This window comes from Asterias amurensis, chromosome 14, assembly GCF_032118995.1.
Source record: "Asterias amurensis chromosome 14, ASM3211899v1".
Classification (NCBI taxonomy): domain Eukaryota; kingdom Metazoa; phylum Echinodermata; class Asteroidea; order Forcipulatida; family Asteriidae; genus Asterias; species Asterias amurensis.
The window spans coordinates 11084165-11106658 of NC_092661.1; the positions used below are offsets into that span (position 1 = coordinate 11084165).

General features: G+C 40.9%; 1 protein-coding gene across 5 annotated transcripts in view; it reads left to right on the forward strand.

Moving 5' to 3' along the window:
- LOC139947035 (brefeldin A-inhibited guanine nucleotide-exchange protein 3-like) overlaps positions 1-22271 on the forward strand; it is a 42739-nt gene extending 20468 nt beyond the window's left edge. For all 5 annotated transcript variants that reach the window (XM_071944856.1, XM_071944858.1, XM_071944857.1 and 2 more), the window contains 18 exons: positions 669-796; positions 1239-1417; positions 2058-2963; positions 3491-3660; positions 4401-4566; positions 5427-5543; positions 6340-6555; positions 7139-7403; positions 8049-8357; positions 8553-8661; positions 9400-9579; positions 11073-11252; positions 11668-11938; positions 12727-13179; positions 13584-13872; positions 14724-14952; positions 16009-16136; positions 16556-22271. In XM_071944856.1, the coding sequence (XP_071800957.1) occupies positions 669-796; positions 1239-1417; positions 2058-2963; positions 3491-3660; positions 4401-4566; positions 5427-5543; positions 6340-6555; positions 7139-7403; positions 8049-8357; positions 8553-8661; positions 9400-9579; positions 11073-11252; positions 11668-11938; positions 12727-13179; positions 13584-13872; positions 14724-14952; positions 16009-16136; positions 16556-18065 (5805 nt within the window). In that variant the 3' untranslated portion in view covers positions 18066-22271. The remainder of the gene's footprint in view (positions 1-668; positions 797-1238; positions 1418-2057; positions 2964-3490; positions 3661-4400; positions 4567-5426; positions 5544-6339; positions 6556-7138; positions 7404-8048; positions 8358-8552; positions 8662-9399; positions 9580-11072; positions 11253-11667; positions 11939-12726; positions 13180-13583; positions 13873-14723; positions 14953-16008; positions 16137-16555) is intronic.
- The last annotated feature ends 223 nt before the right edge of the window (positions 22272-22494 follow it).

Consider the following 22494-nt stretch of genomic DNA (forward strand, 5'->3'; position numbering starts at 1 on the left):
GTAAATTTGCATTGGGTGTGTTCGTTTAGCTTCCCTGGGTCGACCCCGGTGTGTGGCGGTTTTGTTTTCCAGGTCAAAAGTGGATAATTATCTGCACACGCTCGTCCTGGAAAAAGAACACGCCACACACCGGGGTCACCCCGGGGAAGCTAAACGAATGCACTCATTGTTTACGTAGTTCTGAGCGTGCGCACATGACCGGGAACCATGGATTTTACCTGGTAAGTCTGCTGCCACCAAGCGTCCCAAAAGTCTCCCATTGTGCTTCACCTCGCCATGGCTGCGCGGCCATTTCTGGGTTGCTGGCAGTGCAATGTTTGTACACAAAGACATGGAAAAATCATTGTCTTTTTACGAAGTAAATTCTACATAATTTTGTCATGCTGTTCTGTTGGGGAAAGTGTGGAAACCCTTGAAGGCACATAATTTGCATAAAGCGTTAAAAAGGTGGCGATTTTTCTATGTCTTTGCGTACAAAACATTGCAGTGCTGCGACCAATTACCAACCCATGGGAGGACTTTCTCTGACCTCAGTGAGGGGGATGTTTGAGCTTATGACTTTGGATGCAAAGGGTTCATTAATTTGTTGTGCATTTCTATTAGTTTTCTGGAAAAAGTGATTATTGCTGGGTTTCTGATTTCTGTCTTCCTCCATGCATTTTGCGTAGATGCTTTCAACACCTGAGCGTATATTGGATCTGGCTGGTCCTCCTCTAACTGATCAAGACCCTGAGAAGACTGCCATAGGGAAGGCAGGGAACAAGACCAGAAGCACTGATATGGACCTGTTAAAATTGTAAGAAAGTCAAAAATATTTTGTTAATATGTGAAATAATAAAATCATAGAAAATGAGTATTATTTACGTTTTACCCTATAATCCTTTTGTAAAACCACAAATATTATTCTTTATTCTTGAAAACATCGACCAAAATCAACAAATGAATGTTTAATTAAGAAAACGCATGTTTCTTTTTGCCAAACAATTTACCGAAGACCACTTTCATCACTGCAATAACCTGTCTTTCTGAAAGTTTGTATATACTCGGCGCCTTAAGTACCTTGTTTGGTAGATACGTGCGCTGTATAAGACTTCGATATTATTTTGATTTGTCCCTCATTTTAACCAAATTCTGCAAAAGCATTATACGAATCTCATACAAATTGCACTGACGGCCTTATAGTTCTGAGCAGACAAGTTTATACCGTAATTCCACAATGTCATTTTTTTAAATCACAGATTGATGGATGGTATAGCCGGTGCCACGCAATCCCGTGATAGTGCCGTGTGCCTGTCCAGCGTTGCCTGTGTGGGGGCGCTCTTGTCCTCGCTGGATGAGATAAGTCAGGGCAAGGGTCTGAATGAGAAGCAGGTGGAACTGATTCTGAGCCGGGCGCAAGAACAACAGAAAGAAAACGGTAAGACGAATTTGGACAATTCATTCTTACATCCTGACACTGTCCCAACCATTATTTAAAACGTAGTTAGGAAGATAAATATCTTTTTAACTTTTATGTGTTAAGAAACATTCATATAATTTGCTTTTACTCTTACACTGATGTGTATCAGGCACTGTATACTCAGTAGATTCCTGGGTTCTGTTAAAACAAATTCATAAGAAAAATTAAAGTTGTTTTGTTACTTAAAAGTAACAAAACAATTGTGTGTGGGTAAAAACCAAAATTAATATTCTTTATCCCCGAGCAAATTTAACATATATTATATCGTTGCGGTACTTACTGCCAAAACAAAGGATTCAAACTGCCTCTAGCTGACGGGCAACCTCGGTAGTCCAGTTGGTAAGACACTGCTTTAGAATTGCAAGGGTCGTGGGTTCGAATCCCACCCGAGTAATATGCCTGTGATATTTTTTCACAGGACTCTGGAAAGTACTGAGTATACAGTGCTAACACACATTGGTGTATGGGTAAAAACCAAAATTAATATTCTTTATCCCCGGAGCAAATTTAACATCTATTAAAACAATTTTTAAAAGATTGATAGAAAAATATATAAGTACCTCATTTTGAAAATTATTTGATTGTTTTCCGTGTGCAGATAATCTGGATGTTTTACAAGCCCAAAAGTATGATAGAGACGATGATTTGCCAAAGCCTGAACTCGTCATTTTGGGAGTCAAGGATAAATCAACATCAGATGGAGAAGAAGCCTCTGTTTGCTCTGACATTGAAGGAGAAGCCAAGGAGGTTCAAATAGAAAGGAGCGACGAGGAAACAGGAGAAGTTGACGAAGATGAGAAGACAGAGAAAGCAACTGTGGAAGACGGAGAAGATGCAGAGTTTGAAGTAGAAAATGGAGAGGTGACAGCTGAGGAATTAGAGGGAGGTGAGCCTGAAGAAGAGGAGATTGATATTGCAGATCTGGGCTGCCGTGTTACAGAGAGAAGTGAGGAGAAGGAGGTGGAGGGTCAGGTGAGCAAAGATGGGTCGCTAGGAGATGATGAAAAAGAGGAGGCTAGTGAGGATGTAGATGAGGCAGAACTCTCAAAAGATGTGGAGCAAGAATCAACCGAGGGGGCGACACCTGAGGATGCTGCGGAATCCACTCCACCTGAAACCAAGAAATTCGCAAAGATCGTCCAAGATGTGGACTCTAAGATGGCTGACCTAGCAACGGGCGACACCCATGTGATGCCGTATCACCTGGACCAGGAGGATGATGCCGACGATCAGTCCTCCGCATCAGCTCCCTCCTCCACCTCGTCATCCTCGACGCCGCTTATGTCACCGGAGAAGATTTCGGCGGAGCGACTTCTGGCCGAGCAGCAGGAGCAGAAACGGGAGGAGATTGAGCGTCTTTCCCGACAGAATCTCGAGAAGGAAAAGCAGGGAGCGAGGGATTTCACTGAGGCATTGGTGGCGCTGTTGCCTGCGATTATACCAATGACGGACACTGTTGATGTCGATGAGGCACTCCAGAAATTTGCATCACACTTTGTTGCAGGTAAAGCTCATTTTTTTCAGACCAACCCTTTCAAATTCTTAGTACCCTAAACCAGACCTCCCACTGTAGTGTGTATCAACCTTTCAGAACAATAATTTTTGGTTGAACAAGGAAATATTTACTAGAGCCGGATTTGCCATCTCCTGATTAAATTGACGTCTCTCTACCAACTGAGCTATCTATAGGTTGAGGGTCTCCCTATTTTGTCAATATCTTTGTTTGGGGTGCTGGTCAGAATTCATACAATCTGTGAAGCAGCAGCAGAAATACGGACAAAACAGGGAGACTGCCAACAGTAGGGCTATATAACTAGTTGGTAGAGCGCCGGGGCTGTAATCCAGAGATTGCCACGTTAGTTTTCCTTGTGGTTTATTACTTGAACTTCAACTAATATCGAACCATTACTACACTTTTTACATCTTGTGTGAGATATTTCATGAAGCTGTTGTAGATTTTTGTACTCGTCCCACAAAGAATGAAATCAACATTTTCACAAAATAACGTGGTTTTAATTTTCAATTACTCAGGACACTCTTTCCGAAAGCATGGCATGGACGATGGTCCATTGGGTCTGAACATGGCACCGGTCATCAATGCAGATGGTATTTATGTAGCCGTCTACTTTGGTCTTCTCCTCAATCTCAAGTTGATTCGCAGCGGACACTATGAGAGCCCTGGCCAGCTTCCACTGACCAAAGTAAGTATAGAGGAATTAGATTTAATCTCAACTCTTTCAGCCCAAATAAACCATTTTCAATATGACGTTATCATTCAAACACCTGCCCACAACAATGCGTCTGTGAGCGTGTATGCGTGCCATAAAAGTCAAACCGGGAATGCTGCGTGCTGATTGATTAATTGATGTACGCATTTTGATGCGCATATGGCATGCCCTACAATTTGGCCACTTTCATGGCAACAGATGCATTGGTCGATACGTTCTATAGCGAATTTAGTTGACTGTGCCCTATAGTCTGCTTGAGCCTCAAGGGTGACTTTTGTCGCCCAATATAGCGGACACAAAAAAAACATACGAGCAACACAGATTGCTGTTAAAAAGCTTGTGGATTGTCCATGGTTACCCTCCAAACCCAAGCGTACCAGCATTGGAAAGAGAAAGACTGGATCTTTTTAATGGCGGTAACAAAAAATGGGGTTGTTATTATTCAATCACTTCAAATTGGAGTGGACAGATCCTAAATGCCAAAAATTTATGGAGTGCCATAAGGTTTTTGCAAACAAATGTTTGGGTTTACAGAACACGAAATAGTTCTAATTCTATATTTTAGCAGCCAGTATCAATGCAAATTGAACAGAAATATTAAAAAAAATTATTAACACTTTGACTATTAATCCCAAGAATTCTTGTGATAGACTTACCAACCTACCCCATAGGATATGTCATTAGTTTTAAAGAATCTTTGGTTTTCTTTATAGAATCAGTTCATTGAGAGTGTTCACAACAGCGGAGTGCTGGTTTACCTGTCATCAGCCTGGCTAGGGGAGCTGTATCAGATTCTAATCTCAAGGAATCTACTCGGGGAGGCTGGGTACAAGACCAGGTCCTTCCACTGTAATAAGGCCCTCATATCTCTGCTCACTGGTAAGTGGCTATGAAATGGGCTTGTTTAAAGGGAGGGTACACGTTTGGTAATTGTCAAAGACCGGTCTTCACACTTGGTGTATCCCATCATAACCATAAAATAACAAGCCTGTGAAAATTTGGGCTCAATTGGTCATCAAAGTTGCGAGAAAATGATGAAAGAAACAACACCCTTGTTGGACAAATTTGTGTGCTTTCAGATAAGAATAAAAGACTTCTAGCTAGAAGTCTTTTATTATTTTAGTGAGAAATTACCTCTTTCTAAAAAAACTATGTTACTTCAGAGGGAGTCGTTTCCCACAATGTTTTATATTATCAACAGCTCTCCAATGCTTGTTACCGAGTCAGTTTTTAAGTTAATATCTGTTTTGAGTAATTACCAAACATGTACCTTCCCTTTAATATGAAGGAGTTGTTGTGTTGTTGTTGCTTTTTTATTTCATTTCATTTATTCTGGTTGTGAAGCCAAGAACTCTCAGAAAAGTTAACTTAATCACTAGTCAAGTTCCCAATGAAAAGCAGACAAACAAGGAAAATTTAGATTACATGTATATTGGTCACAGTAAACTTCACGTCCCGAACTGACGTTTTCCAATATTTCCTGTTTTCAAGGTTTTAAACGGCAGTGTAAGAACACGTCGCCACTCTTTTATTCCCGTAATATTGACCCAATTCACCTGACGTCATCATCGGAATAATCTTGGGTGCGCCATTTTGGTGGTCAATGTCAACGTGTGTTATTCAGTGAAGTGTGCATTTTGGGCGACGCGGCGTTTACACGTTAAGTGTGACATCAGTTGCCGCGTGTGACGCGCGTGCAAGGGGTCAATACATTGATGTGGTTGTTTTTATGTTGACAGATATTGATGGGTTGCACAGCCAGGAGTTGGGTGGTCAGATGCTTCATGATGCAGCGTTGCATAACCAGAAACTACTCAACATTATCACAAAGAGTACAACAAAAGCCAGTGAAGCAGGTACTTCTGTCTTTGTCATTGTATTGGTTAAAGGATTTGGGTGCTTTTTGTAACACAAAACACACTGCCACAGATTTACATTAAACTTACACCGTTTGAAGATATTGGTAGTAGAAAGCTTCCCTTGAAATATTAGTTGCTGAGGTGTTGTAGTTTCTGAGAAAAGAGTAGAACAATGTCATGAAAATACTGTTTCATATACTAAAATAATTTTCGTCTCATGATCACTGAGACGAAAATTATTTTCATCACATTAATTTACTTATTTCTCAAAAACTACAGCACCTCAGCAAGTAATATTTTCAGGGAAGCTTTCTACTGTCATTATTTTCAAACTGTGTAAGTTTAATGTAAATCTGTGGACATTGTGTTTTTGTCCCACAAAAAGTACATAGACCTTTTAGATGGGTTGACTTTGGCATCTTTTGCTGTTACTTAGTTTATGTAGTGCACAAACGTCAATCTTAGGCAAATTGCTATATTAACCCATAAAGCCATTTGCAAGTTCAGTTTCAAGAATAGTTTCAGTGGCAGTTATCTTGACCTGCATTTTACTCCCAAAATGGCAGATCATTGGCAGCCATTTGCTATAGTCAGTGCAAGGGGTCAGTTGCTCACTGTAACAATTAAGCTTAGGCTCTATCTGAATTGGTGGCTACAGCGTCGTCCATGAATGTTTCTAAGGGTTTTTCTAAGGATTTTCCATGCTTTAACACATGGTGACATGACGATCTTGTTGTAGTCACCAATTCCGACATGCCCTCTTAACCAAAATATTTCTTACCACCAAATACAGGGATGGCATTCACCCAGGATATTCTGCTGACCCTCTGGAAGCAGCTCTTGGCAGTCCTCGCCGTCCCACTCTCCATGCGTAACCTGTCCGGTATCGGCAGCATTGCGCTCATGTTGGGCACCGAGGGCGCTAAAGAACAGAATATACGAGATAGAGACGCAATCTGCCTCAGTCTGGAGGCACTAAGGAAAGCAGCTGCACTCAGTTGCACTCTCGGTAAGAAATAGAGGTTCTTTTCTTTTTCTTGTAAGGTTTGCAGTAATGTTATGTATGGTTTGGCGCCATTGCTGCCCCACACAAGGGATCATTAAACTTGGCAGGAACACAAATTTAACACTAGTTCTCTTTAACTTCTATGTTTTATTACACTTGGATGCACAATTTGTATTTACAGAAGGAACATAGTTTTAATAATGAGTAACTGCGTGTTGGCATGCAAGCTTTTAAGACGGCACGACTAACATCTAATGCAATCAATACATACATGTGTACAGTAAGTTCTTTTTACAACTATATGATGTTTTCTTTTTTACCTTGACATCGATGTGTTTTAGGCACTGTATACCCAGTGCTTTTGCGAGTTCTGTAAAAACATCCACAGACAAATAACTTGAGTACTTCGCATTGGTAGAGCAGACGTCTTACCACTAGACAATCGAGCTAGCCTATTGGCTAGAGGCAGTCAAAATCCTTAGCAGCAGATCTAACACCGATTTACTAGATGATGTTTTCTTTGCTTGATTCTTTATCCCCAATGCAAACAAAATGTAACATCTTAGTTTTATGACAATGACTGTAGGTCTACAGGCTCGCTGTGCCGACCTCTTCTCTCAAATTGCCAACACTTCCTGCATGAGTGAGGACCCGGCCCTCCGCCCCCAGCAGACCTCAGGGGCAGGAGGCGATACGTCATCCGTCAGTGGGAAGATGTCCCTGCGAGGGCGCTCTTCAAAAAGTCAGGGAATACGACTTCATGCAGCACATGTACTGAGTCTGGATGCAATACTGTCCATGGGTCTGGAGATGGGGAGCCACGCTGGAGAATGTTGGCAGCATATATTCAAGTGAGTATAGAGGTTCAAAGGTGGTCAGGTTGGTGTAGTTTTGTCTCACCTCGCCTTCCACCTCTGGGACCCCATATCGAATCCCACCGGGCCACTATGTGGATTGGGTTTTCAGCCCCTATTTGACTGCATGGGTTTTCCCATGGAATAATTTTCTGGGGTTTTCCTCCCACATCTAAAACTGAATTGTTTTCATTGTCTTCTCTCTTCTCATTTGGCTCTAATAAGAGTGTTAAATTTTATATCCAAATCCACAGACACTTGTGTCCTTGAGCAAGACACTTTACTATAATTGCTTCTCTTCACCCAGGGGAATACATGGGTACCTGTGAGGGTAGAGATTGATATTGTGTATGAAAAAAAGCCCTTGGAGCGCCATGGCAGCCTAGGGTGTATACTCCCCAGGGAGCTGAGAAAGATTAAAGGAATGCTGTTGAACCAATGACCAGTGCACTTATGTGAAGCGCATTGATATGTTATTGTAAAATGTGATATATAAGAACTAGTTATCATCATTATTCCTAATACATGTGTTTTTGATGACTTCATCTGAACATACATGTATCATTTCAAAATGTTTGAAAATGTTTAACTATGAACAAATAGATTATGCTAATTTTGAGATAACCTCTACAAATTTCCCAGGTGCTGTGCCTATGTCTCCCAGCTCGAACACTGTCACTTCAGCAGCAACAACCAGCCATCGATAGCCCTGCCCAAGGTTACCGACGCCCCTCCGAACACTCCAAGTGGGGACGACTTAGAGCTCATGATGCCCTCCTATGTCCCCATCCCATCAGCCGCGCCTGTTGCGCCGACCTTTGACGTGTCAGAAGTCATCAACAGTGAGATTGGAAAAGATACTGGGTTTGAGGTTGGGTCGGCAAGGGGTGGAATGCTGAGTGCAACAACGGCGGCGAAGGTTGTATGTGGGCTGTCTTCAGAGGTGGACAGGTTAGTACCAGAAATTGATTTTTTTTTCTCTAAAAAAATCGTTGTGCCAGGGATTGTATACTTTTGGTAGTTGGAACCCATTATTTGTTCCAACTCTATATCATGTATATAGATCCCACATACTTTACAAGTTTAGAGAAAAACGATTATGGCAGACTGGTTTCTGAAGTGTCTTTTACCATTATTTGTTTGCAGGTATTTCGATGAAGCGGCAAATAACTTGAATCTGAGTTCCCTGATTGCCTTCCTTCGGGAGCTGAGAGCTGCGTCAAGACATCAGCTTTACCAGAACACAACAAAACAGGTAAACTACTGCTTAAAAGTGTCAAAATATTCTTGCTTGTGTGACGTAATTGTGCTGAAAGCCACCGCCACTTTATGACCAGAAACTCCAAGGATTGCCAGAAGGGCCTTGTTTTACAAAAATTGGTTAGCAGAAATAGCATACCGGCCAAAATAACATTAAGTTGCTACCCAAAATTGTTTAAATTTATCCAGACAGTTTCCCTGGGCCCAATTTCATAGAGCTGCTAAGCACAAAAATTTGCTTAGCATGAAATTTCTTCCTTGATAAAAACAGGATTACCAACCAAATTTCCATTTGTTGCATATTGCTTGTTACTGGTATTCAGCTGTTGTTTGCTTATCCTGAAAATCATGTGGAAATTTTGTTGGTAATCCTGTTTTTATCAAGGAAGAAATTTCATGCTAAGCAAATTTTTGTGCTTAGAAGCTCTATGAAATTGGGCCCTGATGGTTTATTACTGTAACTTCTATCAAACCTTTTTTTGCGAGATAAGGTCCAATGCTTGTTATGCTTGTATGACACTTTTTTCATGGTGCTGTTGCAGAATTTGTTTCTTACCCCCCCCCCCAAAAAAAAAAAAATAATAATAATAATATGAAACCATCAATATATTTTTTTTGATTTTTAAACACTTGACACATCTGTGAACTCTTCTCTCAGAAAATAGTTTGGGTTTAATTGTCATTTTTCTCAACTCAAATTAAATAAGTCTTTGTTGGTCTGGCTCTACTTTAGGGTCAGAGTGCCATAGCACCAACCTCCCCCAGAAAGTCTCTGAATACCTCCGGGCAGGCCAGCACCTCTCTGCTTCTATTCCGCATGGGTGATGTGATTCTCAAGTGTGCTCGTCATCCTAGCCGTCCACTGTTGCACCTCATGCAAGCCTGGAGTGTAGTGGCACCACACTTTATTGAGGTATGTTCCGAACTACTTACTAGTAGATTTTCACTTGTTTGAAACTTTCCATTGGGTGCGTTCGATTAGCTTCCCTGGGTCAACCCTGCGGTGATCACTCGGGTGAGCCCCTGATAAGAGCCAAACGAACGATCACTCACCGCTCTCGTAGTGACGTCATGCACCTCTGGTCAACCCCAAGTGACTCACTCCACAAGCAGGGTACTGTGGGCTGACCTGGGTGAGCCCCTCGAATGACATCAAAGCTATGCAAATGTACCAGGGGCAGACCAGGGTCCACACAGGGAAGCTAAACGAACGCACCCATTATCCCCCACAGTAATTATTTTCAAAACATAGGTTTTTTTTTTTCACATAACTCGGGAAAGTACTGAGTATACAGTGCTGACACACCTTGGGTTTATTAGGGTAAAATCAAAATTAATATTATTTATCCCTAGTTCAAAATCCATCAATTAAAAAACATAGTTTGTCAAAATAAGCAACCAAAACTAAACAAAGCGAAGACAACCTACAGTCATTTCAGTGCAACAATGTCATCATTCCTCAAATAAGATTTGTGTTACATACCAGCAACCGATTTCACGAAACTTTACGCAACTGCTTTAGTCCACATGCGCAACGTTTCAGGAGCAACTTGAGCCATAAACGTTGAGCAAGTGAACTTACGCAATTGCTTAAACTTTCATGAAATCGGTTGCAGTTTTGTTAGCGTCACAGTGTCGTATATAGATTGCCAGATGGATAATTATATTTTAAAGTACCATCTAGCCACTAGGATCTAATATGAGCTATAAAAGAACCGGATATTATTATTACAGGTTTTTTTTCTTTTCTTTTTCCCCTACTCAAGTGAACAAGAAGCTAGTTGTATAAGTGAGCTACAGCAAGAGTTCATACATTTTACGTGTAGCTTAAACTTAAATGCATTTATAAAGCCCTTTAACATGAATAAAAATAGCAATGTGGTTTTAAAGTACACAACAGTTAAAGCCATTATACACTTTCGGTACTGAAAAAAAAAACAGAAGGTAATGGTGCAAGACTTCTCTTGAAATATTTTTCCATGAAATGGTTTACCTTTTGAGAAAACATTAAAACAATATCAATTCTCGATAGCGAGAATTACGGATTTATTTTGAACACATGTCGTGACACGGCGAAACGTGCGGAAACAAGAGTGGGTTTTCCCGTTATTTTCTCCCGACTCCGATGACTGATTGAGCCTAAATTTTCGCAGGTTTGTTATTTTATATATAAGTTGTGATACATGAAGTGTGGGACTTGGACAATACTGTTTACCGAAAGTGTATAATGGCTTTAAAAAAGAAGCAAAAATTCAGTAAAAAATTGCAATACAAACATTTTGAGCAGTGGGCATGTTAAAAAGCAATTTATGTACACTAGATTTTAAAAGACGTGTCTGATTGGGATACAGTGACAGATTCTCCTGCTCTAACCTCATGAATTGTTCCTCTTTATATTTTCTGCAGGCTGCCTGCCACAGGGACCGTCATGTCTCTAAGCAGGCTATTATATCCATCCATGATGTCTTAACGGAGCTCCTGTCAGTCAAGATGGAGCATCCTTACTTCAACTTTCATGAGGCCCTCCTCAAGCCTTTTGAGAGCCTTCTGTGTCTTGAGCTGTGTGATGAGGACGTTCAAGACCAGGTAGGAATAATCAGAGTCCAATATGGATTACTATTGGACGCTTTGCAGTGTCGTTTCCAAAATAATCCTTCCTCGCTCATTTGTCCAAACAAGGCAAGGTTGTGTCATGGCGGACAAGAAGTATTTTCTTAATTTTTTTTCTTTTTTTAAGAGACTATAGAAAACTGCAGTTTTTTCAGCTTGTACAAAGCTAGGCAACAAATACCAAACTGATTAAGATTAAAGCTTGGTTCTCGTGTAAGCGAATTGCAGTAATGCAATAATCTGTATGCGCCATTTTTCCAGTTGTGGCGCAAGAAATTTTATGAAGTGAAGAATGAATCGGGCTTTACTCAGAAAGTCTGAAGGTGCTTACAGCAAGTCTCATCTTGCAAAGCTTCAACTCAAACATCTTCATTCTTTCAAAACTCTTCAGGTTGTGTCTTCCATTTGCGAAACTGTAGAAGCCTCCTTTGCCAATATCAAATCCGGCTGGCGGCCACTGTTTGGGGCCCTCCGTGCAGTGCGAGTCTACAAGCAGCAGTTGACGAATAACATGGACGAAGAGACCACAGATCGTACTGAGCACCCTCTGGCCCCGTTGTTCAACGTGTTTGAAGCCTTTTTGAATACAGACAACGTTGCAGTGTTCGCCAACGCCGCTGTTGACTGCATACTGTGCCTTTTGAAATTTCTCAGGGGTTCTGGTAAGACTTTTTTCAAACTAACATTTTCTTAAGACTTCTTTAAAAAAACTGACATCGCAGGGTTGAAGTGTTTATTTTTGTAAAAACTTTTTTATTTCATTCCATTTTAAGTATATTTGCTTGGGTTTTTTCTTCTTCAAAACAATCCATAAGTCTGATATAAATGTTTTCAGAATGTGAAATAAAGATTCAATTGTGAAAAATTGTGTACATATTCATGGATGATGAAGACTTTCAAAAAGCCATTCTCAAGTCAGATTTAAATAATGTCTGGTACACTGATGTCACAGCAGACCTCTTAAAATTACATTTCCATAGACTACAGAAATTGCACGGTTCATGGGTAAGTTTATGCATATAATACCTTAAAAATGGTGAACACCCACACACAATTCTGTTTGAATTTGTATGGCACAATAGTTCCAGGATGTGCCTATTAGGAGGTTGCTGTACAGTCTTTTCCCGAACCATGTGATGTAGCAGAACTGTCTGAGTCTAGGAAATCCAATTTAAGTGTTCATTTGTGACCAAACAAGTCGTTGTACCACACATTATAAAAAAAATCTTACTCGCCAATGTGTTATTGATACAGAATAATAAAACATATGTAGATACATCACATGTACCTGGCTTTTCCCCTTCATTGCATTTGATGAAGTAATTGTTGCTCTAAAAGCTTATGTAGTGTTTTTTTAATGTACTATGATAGTCTTCTAGTACCTTCCTTGTTTGATACGTATTACACTTTATAAATGAGACCCATGAGTTTAAAAAAAATTTCTTTTCAGGATGTACCAATACATCAGATAACTTGCCGCCAAGCTCCTCTGAGCCTCCCTCACCTGAAAGTCATGCAAAGACCCTCGACCTGTGCTTCCCAGCTCTCAACTACCTTCATCGCTGCCACAAGATCCTCGCCTCCATCTACACAATGCCAGCTTGCCCGATCTTCCGTGGGGCGCAGTCCATCAAGTTAGGGGCGCAGGAAGTTGTCCCTGATGATCCCTTGACCCCGACGTTCCAATCAGGAGGACAAGCATTTCGCCGGGCTAGCAGTAAGGACGAGGATCTCTTTGAGCCGGTGATGGCGGAGCAGGTGGACGATGCAACGGGGATCAGTAGGGTCTGGTTCCTGCTGCTGGAGGGTCTGGCAGGAGCCGTGTCGACATGTCCACGACAGCACCAGCCTCAGACACTAGAGCTGCTTTTTGAGCTGCTGAGATCAGTTCTTTCTGTTCCAGGTGATAATCTTGGATTTCTTATAAGTTTGGGCATGATATCTTTACTACTTGAGTCTGTCGGATTTCCTGTTTGTTTTGCCCTCAGTAAATTCTGCCAAATTGTTTTAAATTAGTCTGAAAAGTGTATACAATTGTGTACCATTGTTTTTTGCTGAGCAAGATTTTCCTTGGCTAATCAGGTTTTTGTGCTTTATGAAATTGGGCCCTGGATGCAAAAGTAAAAAAATACTGCCTTGCTGCACTGATATATGTACATAGTGCAAGGGGTCTAAATCAAATGTTGCTAAGTTTGTGCCAAACTGCAACACTAATCTAAAAGCAAAATATGACTATGAAGTGTTTTTTCACAGTTTAATCTGCATCAGAGAGTTCAATATATTTGTGTGCTTTTGTTTCATTTTCAGGTCCACAATTTGCTGTATTTGCCGTCTCGGAGCTCCTTCTTCCAATGTTACACTCCTGGGTTCAGCGTAGCCGACAGTTTGCCTCCGTCTGGGAAGCAACTGCAGCCAACTTCAAGCATGCGTGCGGTCTGTCCACGGACCTTGTGGTGGAATACGTTGTGCACTTTGTGAAAATGGACATGCCCATGACAGGACTGTACTCCATGCTACGCCAGATGCTGGATGTGCTGATCGAGTGTGTTGGGCAACCTAATGAGTCCGTGTCCAGACTAGGCTGTTCCTGTATCAGGTATCACATATGCTGTCTTTGAAAACTTAATATTTCTCTGCCCACCATTTACAAATAGCATGGCTATGGCTCGATTTTATTGTCATTGTGCATTGAAGTATAGTACGTCCTTAAGCAACACCCTAAGCAACATTTGTAGCCATATGAAGGTTAAATTGTTTGACCTGACCACAGCCACTTAAGCTATGTCCCAATTGGCAGCTACAGGTATGGCTGGATTTCCACATCGTCGTCATGCATTGAAGTATTGTACATCCAAACACCCCAACATTCATAGCCATAACCATAGCCCCCAATTTTTTATACGGCCGTACTTGCTCCATATGAAGGTTAAATTGTTTGACCAGACTGCAGCCACCTAGGCTATGTCCGAATTGGCGGCAACAGGTATGGCTAGATTTCCACATCGTCGTCATGCACTGAAGTGTTGTACATCCAAACACCCCAACAATCGTAGCTGTAGTCATAGACCCCCAAATCAAACATGGCCATATGTCCTCCATATGAAGGTTGAATTGTTTGAACTAACTCTACTTCTCATGTCCCCCTTCACCCAGGGGTATAAATGGGTACCTGGCAGGGTAGAGGTTGATATTGTGTATGAAAAGCCACAAGCGTCATTTGGCTGCTCAGCAGGGAGCTGAGAAAGATTTATGGAATGTTATTGTCCCAATGACCAGCAGCCGATTTCACGAAACTTTACGCAACTGCGTAAGTCCACTTGCGCAAAATTTATGGCGTAAGTTGCGCCACAAACGTTGCGCATGTGTACTTACGCAGTTGCGTAAAGTTTTGAAATGCGTTTTGGTTTTAACTAGTTATTATTATTATTATTATTCTCTCCTCCCCAGACACTTACTACTGAGTGCAGGTCCTTCATTCACCCACGACATGTGGACTGTGGCATGCTTAGCGATGCAGCGTGCCATAGCCATGAGTCTACGCAACCTGAAGCTCCTGATGTCATGTTTCCAGCCGTGGTCCGATGATTTCATGGGTGATATCTGCCAGGTGAAGGTCGCTGCCAGGAGGGACGTGAGCGAGCTGGAGTACTTAAGGCTGCAGCAGTTGGCTCAACAGGTGGGTGTGGTTTCTTATGTACATGTACCTTGAATACTTACCACCTCAAGAAGAGCAACTGGCCTAGCCTTTTTGAGGTATGGCGGACACAATGCTACAACACTGTAAAGTTGTGGTAAATTTGTGCGTATTGACCATAGAAATAGAACGTATGTTATTCAGTGAAGTGCGCGTTTTAGGCGACGCGGCGTTTACACGTAAACCTAATGACCACCAACATGGTGAGCGTGGCATCAGTCGCTGCGTGTGACGCGCGCGTATCACGTCCGCCATACCTCAAAAAGGCTTATGGAAAGACCTGTGTGAATGTGTGAATAAAATATATTTTTTAGTTTTTTAACCTATCTGTAAGCACGGTATACTCAGCTGCTAGAATACCCGCTGCTAAAATATTGGATTCGAACTGCCTCTATAGCTACCGGGCAATCTCGGTGGTCTAGTTGGTTTGACACGGCTCTAGAACTATAAAGGTCGAGGGTTCAAATCCCATATGAGTAATATTTCTGTTATTTTTTGTACAGAATTCAGAAATTACTGAGTGTACAGTGCTATTCATCGGTGGAAGGGTGAAACCAAATAGCTATTGTTATTTAAAGATTTGTGTACTTTTTCAAAAAGATAATGATAGTGGAAAGCTTCCCTTCAAATAGTACTTACTGAGGTGCTGAATCTTTTGAGAAATGAGTAAAACAATGTAATGAAAATACGTTTGTAAAATGCTTAAAATAATTATGGTCTCATGAGACCAAAATTATTTTATGACATTGTTTTACTCATTACTCAAAAACTACAGCACCTCAGCACGTAATATTTTCAGGGAAGCTTTCTACTATCATTATCTTCAAACTGTGTAAGTTTAGTGTAAACCTGTGGTCATTGTGTTTTTTGTCCTACAAAAAGTACATAACCCTTTAAATCCCAATGCAAACTCAACATCTTCTAAACATTTGTGGTACCAACACTACTCAAGCGAGATTTACACATGGTGCTACCGCAAACCTCAACTGATTGTACTCCCACCATACAAAGTTTTAACTGCTACTAATTGTCTTGTAGGTATTTCTGTTGGAGTCTCAACGCACTGGAACTGTTGATGTTGACAATGATTCCAACCGGTCCTTCATTTTTATCATCTATCCACCCGACATGGACCTGAATACAAGCATAGACCAGATCAAAAGCAGGTGAGGCATTTATATAAAAAGCAGAGTGATTTGTTGAAAACAAGTTTGAAATTTTCAGTTTAAGGTCAGTAAAACTTGTTGAAAGCCCAGTTTATACTTTCTGTGCATGTGAATGCAATTTTGGTGGCGCAAAAAATGATATACTTGGTTTTATAGGTGTTAAATTTAACACATAACCTCTGATCGACTCTTCCAAAACTCTACTCTGCAGTAGTAGAGAAGTCTCACGAATTCCAATAAAATCTACTCAGTGGTTGTTGAACATAGAGCAAGTCAAGAAAAGAACATAATCTACCCAGCAAGTATATGCACATGGTGTTACCGGAAACCAAATATACATTGATACCTCTCCATGCAATGCCTCAAAACCCATATAGCTAAGATTTACCCTGTTTTGTATCTTTATTTTTTGAATCTAGGGTGTCCTTCAGAGGTGTTGTCCTGGGTCTGCTTGCCCATCAGCTCCTCATCCAGACCCTAGGGACAATCTTCCTCTACGGAGCTGAGAACCAAACCAGCAGGGAGCAAAATATGATTGCTACACCAAGTAGTGTTCCACAACATGGTACAACTCTCGGTCAGGAACCAGACCCGGACCTCACAGACACCTCTCTGCCTGGGCTTCTAGCATACCTCTCACCAAAGAATCTGGGGCTTCTATTGGAGTGCTTCGTCCAGTCGTACCAGACAGCTTGCGACTTCAACAGCCGTCCTGGGCTAAAGTTTCTTCTACAGAAAGTGGCAAAGTTTGAGGTGGCCGTCAACTTGTACTGGCAGGCTGGGGTAAGTTTCACGTTTTACCTCCACACTTTGCTGGAGCTTTGCCACCATGCCAGTGGGGAGAAACTAACACTTGATCACATCAAGAGTCTAGTGAGACAGCGTGTCGGGGAAGATTGTCGGCCGTATTCTCCCAAACCGGTCACTAAGAGGGTGAGCTTTGAGAACCCTCTATCTGAGTATGAGCACGTCGGGGATGGCGTCAAGAGAGAGCGGTCCGATACTGACAATAGCATCTCTAGCAGGGGCAGTGAGGGAAGCCTTCAGCTACTGTGCGACTTAACGTTCTACCCTTCTATTCAAAACCCCAATCCTGACTGGATTGTTCGCCGCCTTCATGGCATTTGTAATGACATCTGTGCCTCCTACATTCAAATGTACCTTGATCAGCAAGGAAACATGGTGGACATATCGCGGATCAATGAGCAGCCACTGTTCTTCCTTGTCGCTCCGAAATCTCCCGAGGTACCCTCTAAGCCGAGCGAGTTCTTCGGCTTCGATGAAGGCGATGAGGAGGAGGAAAGTGAAAATGAGGATAAGGACAGCGAGAATGAAGGGAAATCCCCAACCCCTAAGGATAAAAGCCCAAAGTTTGCTTCTCACTGGACTCCCAAGATCAAATCTGATTCCCATGAAGAGGAGAGCGTTGTCGACGTCATGGAGGAACACTTGAACAAGAAATCAGGAGATTCAAAGAAGAAGGGTGAGAGCGTCTACACCGTTGCGTCGCGGAAGACAATCAAGAGCTTGATGCAGGAGTACAAGAAGAGGAAGACGCAGCATTCAAGATCTGTGTTCGTCAAGAAGCCGACTTACAAAGAGCTGAAATATACTCAGATGCTTGAGAGACGGGATGCTGCTGCTGCAAACGGATCGTCTCACGAGGAGCGGCAGCGGCACCAGCAGATCAAGGACGAGCAGAGATCTTCGATCACGCGAGACAGCGAGGCAGAGATCAACACATGGAGCGACATGGTGCACACCATGCTTCAGCTGCTGCAGCTGCTTCCAGACTCCCACTTCCAAGCCCTTCTGCCTGCCGTGTTTCCTGGTATCAACCAGCTCATCAGGCATGTCCTGGACGACAGGGTGAGGCAGGCGGTTGTAGAGTTCATGGATAGAGTGGCTCATCTCTATGAAATTCTCTGAGTCGAGTTCTAAGACCTTTCAGACATAGCCCCTTTTCAAACTACGGCTTAGGCTTTGGATTCGTCTTCAGGCTCTGCCCTCTCCTCTAAAACCCTGAGTGCATACGCTATGTACGCGCAATTGTCACAACAACTGCAAGGCCATGCAAGCCTGAGCCGAATCCAAAGCAGAAGCCATGGTTTTGAAAAGGGCCTATAGTCAGTGTCCGAGTTTGTGGCTATGGCTGTTGCTAAGGGTGATGCAATAGGTCTCTTAAAGTGGCAATAAAGCCACAGCTGTTAAATGGGACTGAGGCCTCACACTGTTCTTGTGTTGTAATTTTCACTGTTAAAGGTCACTCAACTCACACATGGGCACACTGACAACATTGGCACTCATTAATCAAAAGCACATTGTTTTCAGACTCACCATGGTTTGGTTAGTTGGATTTCCTGTGTGGCACACTTTGAAAAATTATACTTATATTTTACTGCTTTTAAAGTGAAATCACCAGTTTAAATATAGGCCTATGGAATTAAAATCATCAACAGGATTTACAAAGCCTGTCTTTTCTTTGATTACTAGTACTTCACTTAAATTCAGGGTATTTGTAAAGTATGTAAGTTTATGATAAGTTATCAAAATTTCTAGTTTATAGTGACCATAATCTTTGGGAATTTGATCTGTAAATGCATGCATTCTGTTTGAGACTCACATAAGCGATTCATTCCCATACTTCATTTTAATTCAGTATCATTTTGGGGATTTTCAAACAGAATTTATTTGTCACCAAAGCATACATTTAATCTGTAATGAGGAAAAGTGTTGAAAAGTTCAGGAAATGGCAATGATTTTTTTTTCTACGATTGGTTTATTTAAATCTATCACAACTAACTTGGTCTTAGCTCATTATCTGCAAGTCTTGCAGCCAATTAGAAAGCTTGTTTAATTTTCTGTTGTTTTTTAACCACCAACCTTGGGTTTAATGTGATGGCATTCTACCTACTGAGCTTTCTAGCCCTACATGTACGGTCTCCCCATTTTGTCAATATCTTGTTTGGCAGTCAGAAGCCATACTAAAAATTCTATCCAAAAGACTTGAAAATGCAAGTCAAACTGTTGAAGATGTTTGTAGCCAATAGGGTTTATTTTGTCCTGCTCTTTTTGCCAAAAAACAGTATTTATTGAAGGGTCCATGAAAAGTTGTTGTTGTTGTGCCGAAAATACAGTGAAATTATCCTTACTCTTGAGCTGGGATAGATTAATTTGCAACGATTTAATAATAATTTATGAATCTCACAGACATGGACAGTGAGTTTAGGGTTAACTTACTCCATTGTTTTTTAGTGATAAGGGATTGTCAAGTTATATTCACTTCGGGGTTAAGGACTAGAAGACTGTGAGAACAAGGTTGTTATCACCATGACTACTGAAATCTGTAAATACACAATGTTCTCAATTTGTATGTGAAGTCCGCGCTTCATAATTAAACAAAATAATGAAGAATGTATATTAGCTGAAGCAAATGACTAGTGCCAAGCTATTGGAATTATTCAGTTTAGTTATTTATTAATGTGCAATTGAAGCTTTTATGATTACCATAACTTGTTTGACAAATTATTGTCAAGGTTAATTTAGAAGAGTATATAATTATTAAGTTTAGTTGCTTTAAAATAAAGCGAGTTAACACTCAATTGCCCTTTTCACACTACTCTATTTCTGGGGGGCAACACCCCCCCCCCAATTTACACTTTGGTTGCTTTAACCCTGATCTACCCTGCCAAATGGGCATACTCCCTGCCCAGGAGGGGTAAGTGGTTAAACCCTGGGTTAATCTTAAAGGGAAGGTACATGTTTGGTAATTACTCAAAAGAATTATGAAATTAAAAACTGACTTGGTAACGAGCATTGGAGAGCTGTTGATAGTATAAAACATTGTGAGAAACGGCTCCCTCTGAAGTAGCATAGATTTTGAGAAAGAGGTAGTTTTTCACTAAAATAATAAAAGACTTCTAGCTAGAAGTCTTTTATTCCTATCTAAAAACACACAAATTCGTCCAACAGGGGTGTTTTTTCTTTCATCATTTTCTCCCAACTTCGATGACCAATTGAGCTCAAATTTTCACAGGCTTGTTATTGTATGCCTATGTGGGGATACACCAAGTGGGAAGACTGGTCTTTGACAATTACCAATAGTTTCCAGTGTCTTTAAATCATGCAACCTAAACCCTGTGTAATAGGGACCTAGGCGGGGACAGTGTAAAAGTGCACAGGAGAGCAACCAGAGGGTAAAAAAACGCTGGGGTCTCGCCAGGGCTGTATGCCACGGGGAATAAGAGATATAGTGTGGAGAGGGCTTTAGATTTGGTTTAAAGTAGATGTGTTAGATTTTAAAGTAAGATCTGTGTAATTATGAAATATAAATGTATTTAATTTGTCTTATTACTTGCTTGCGTCATGTAGTATTTATTAGAAAACACTGCAAATTTTGAATACTTTTTGCTATACTATCCTACTGTTCTTATACTATCCACAATAAACAAAATGAAAATTGTTTTGGTTGATCATGCAATGGACAGGCAAGGTTCAATGCCAAAACAATAACGACATTTCACAATAATGGGGGAGGGTGTTCATATGGCATTTTAAGGGTACTGCATAGGCCCTGTGCATAGTACGAGATGCCGAAGCTGAAGTTTGCGCATGTCTACTGATATGCCTCCTTTGGCCTCGGTGAGGGCACTTTTTTTTAAAGAGTGTGACGTTATTTGCAAGGAGTCTATTAGCATTTTTTTGAAGTGTTACTTCATTTTAAATATCTTGGATTGTGAAATATTGTCTTAGCATTAATCTGAGGTTCAGTAATAATTTTGATTGTAGTGTGGAGAAACAAAATCTAAATCTAAAACTCTTCTTTTTCTTTCAATTGTCTTTAAAAGCTTTTGAAGACTTGTCAGACTGCCTATATACATTGCTGTTGGTTTACACTTTAAGGGTTTGCACAGCATCCTTTTTTTTTGGAGGGGGGAGGGGGGCTTGTCTGTATTGTTTATTTTTAATTATATTTTGTTAAATTTTATTATTTTACTCATTAGTTTTATTTGTATTAGTTGTCCTTCTACAGCCCTTTTGAAGGGATAGGAGGGGCAGATTGGAATTGCCAAAGCGTTATATATCTGTTGAAGTTGTGTACTGTTGGCTCCATCAAGTTAAATTATGACTCTGCATTCATATTAAAACAGTTAAGTTAGTACTATTTATTTAGATATTGCTGCACTTATTTTCAAATTTTATTAGCAAAGTGTTTACTAGCACGGTAGAGCATTAAAAGATTTCTTTCAAGAACACATTGTGTACGGTCCATTACCTTAATTAGTTGCTGTTGTTTTGATTTTGTTTGTTTTGTTTGTTTTAAGGATGGCAGACTAAAGCCCGGTTCATACTTCCTGCGAATGCGAATGCGATACGAATGTTGACATCACAATTTCGCAACGAATAGTTCGTAGCAGTTCAACTCTGCTCAACTCACTTGCGATATCGGTGCGAAAGGAGGGTTGTGACGTCAAATTCACGTCAAATTCGCTTCGCATTCGCAGGAAGTATGAACCGGGCTTAAGGCTGTATCCGAATGGTGGCTACAGCTTCGGCTATGGCTAGATTTGCACGTCACCATGCGTTGAGAAGTACAGGGTGTCCATAGCAACAGCCGTAGCCATGGCTGTTTCAGCCAATTTGTTTAGGCCTAGAATGTCTTATATACGCACCATGGCCAAATTTCATAGAGTTGTTTAAGAAACAAGATTTCTTACAATTTTCTGCTAAGCAGAAATGAGTAGGCAGTTACAATTGTACATGTGACATTACAGTTTGGCTGGTAACTTATTCTGGTAAGCATAATTGTTGTTGTGCTAAGCTACTTCTTGTGCTTGAGCAGCTCTAGGAAACCTAGCCCAAACTCCAGACTGTTATTACTTCACTCTTCAATTCTTTTCACTCTTCAATTCTTCAATTTCAATTAAACCATATTTTACCAGTTATTAGGGTCTACAATCAATTGATTAAATAGAAAACATTAATTATCTGCAAACACCTGAGCCACTAAAACCTTCCTCCATGCTAAAACCAACATCTTAAAGTTTCTTTGTGTTTAGTGGAATGAAGGCTTCAGCAATTGCATGAAACTTAAAGGGGAAAAAAATAATGAACTGAAATCCTTTAGACTAGGGGGAGGAGGGTGTGTGTGTGTGTGGGGGGGGGGGGGGTCTTAGAAAGAGTGGCAGCCCCTCCCACCACTCGGGACAAATACCTGAGCCACTTAAACCAACCTCTTACAGTTTCTATGTGTTTAATATTGAAATTAGCGGAATGAAGGCTTCCAAGTGCAGAAACAGAATCTATGTTCCAAAAGAAAAGTAAATGTTGCTTTCAATAATTGATCTGAAATGTCCCG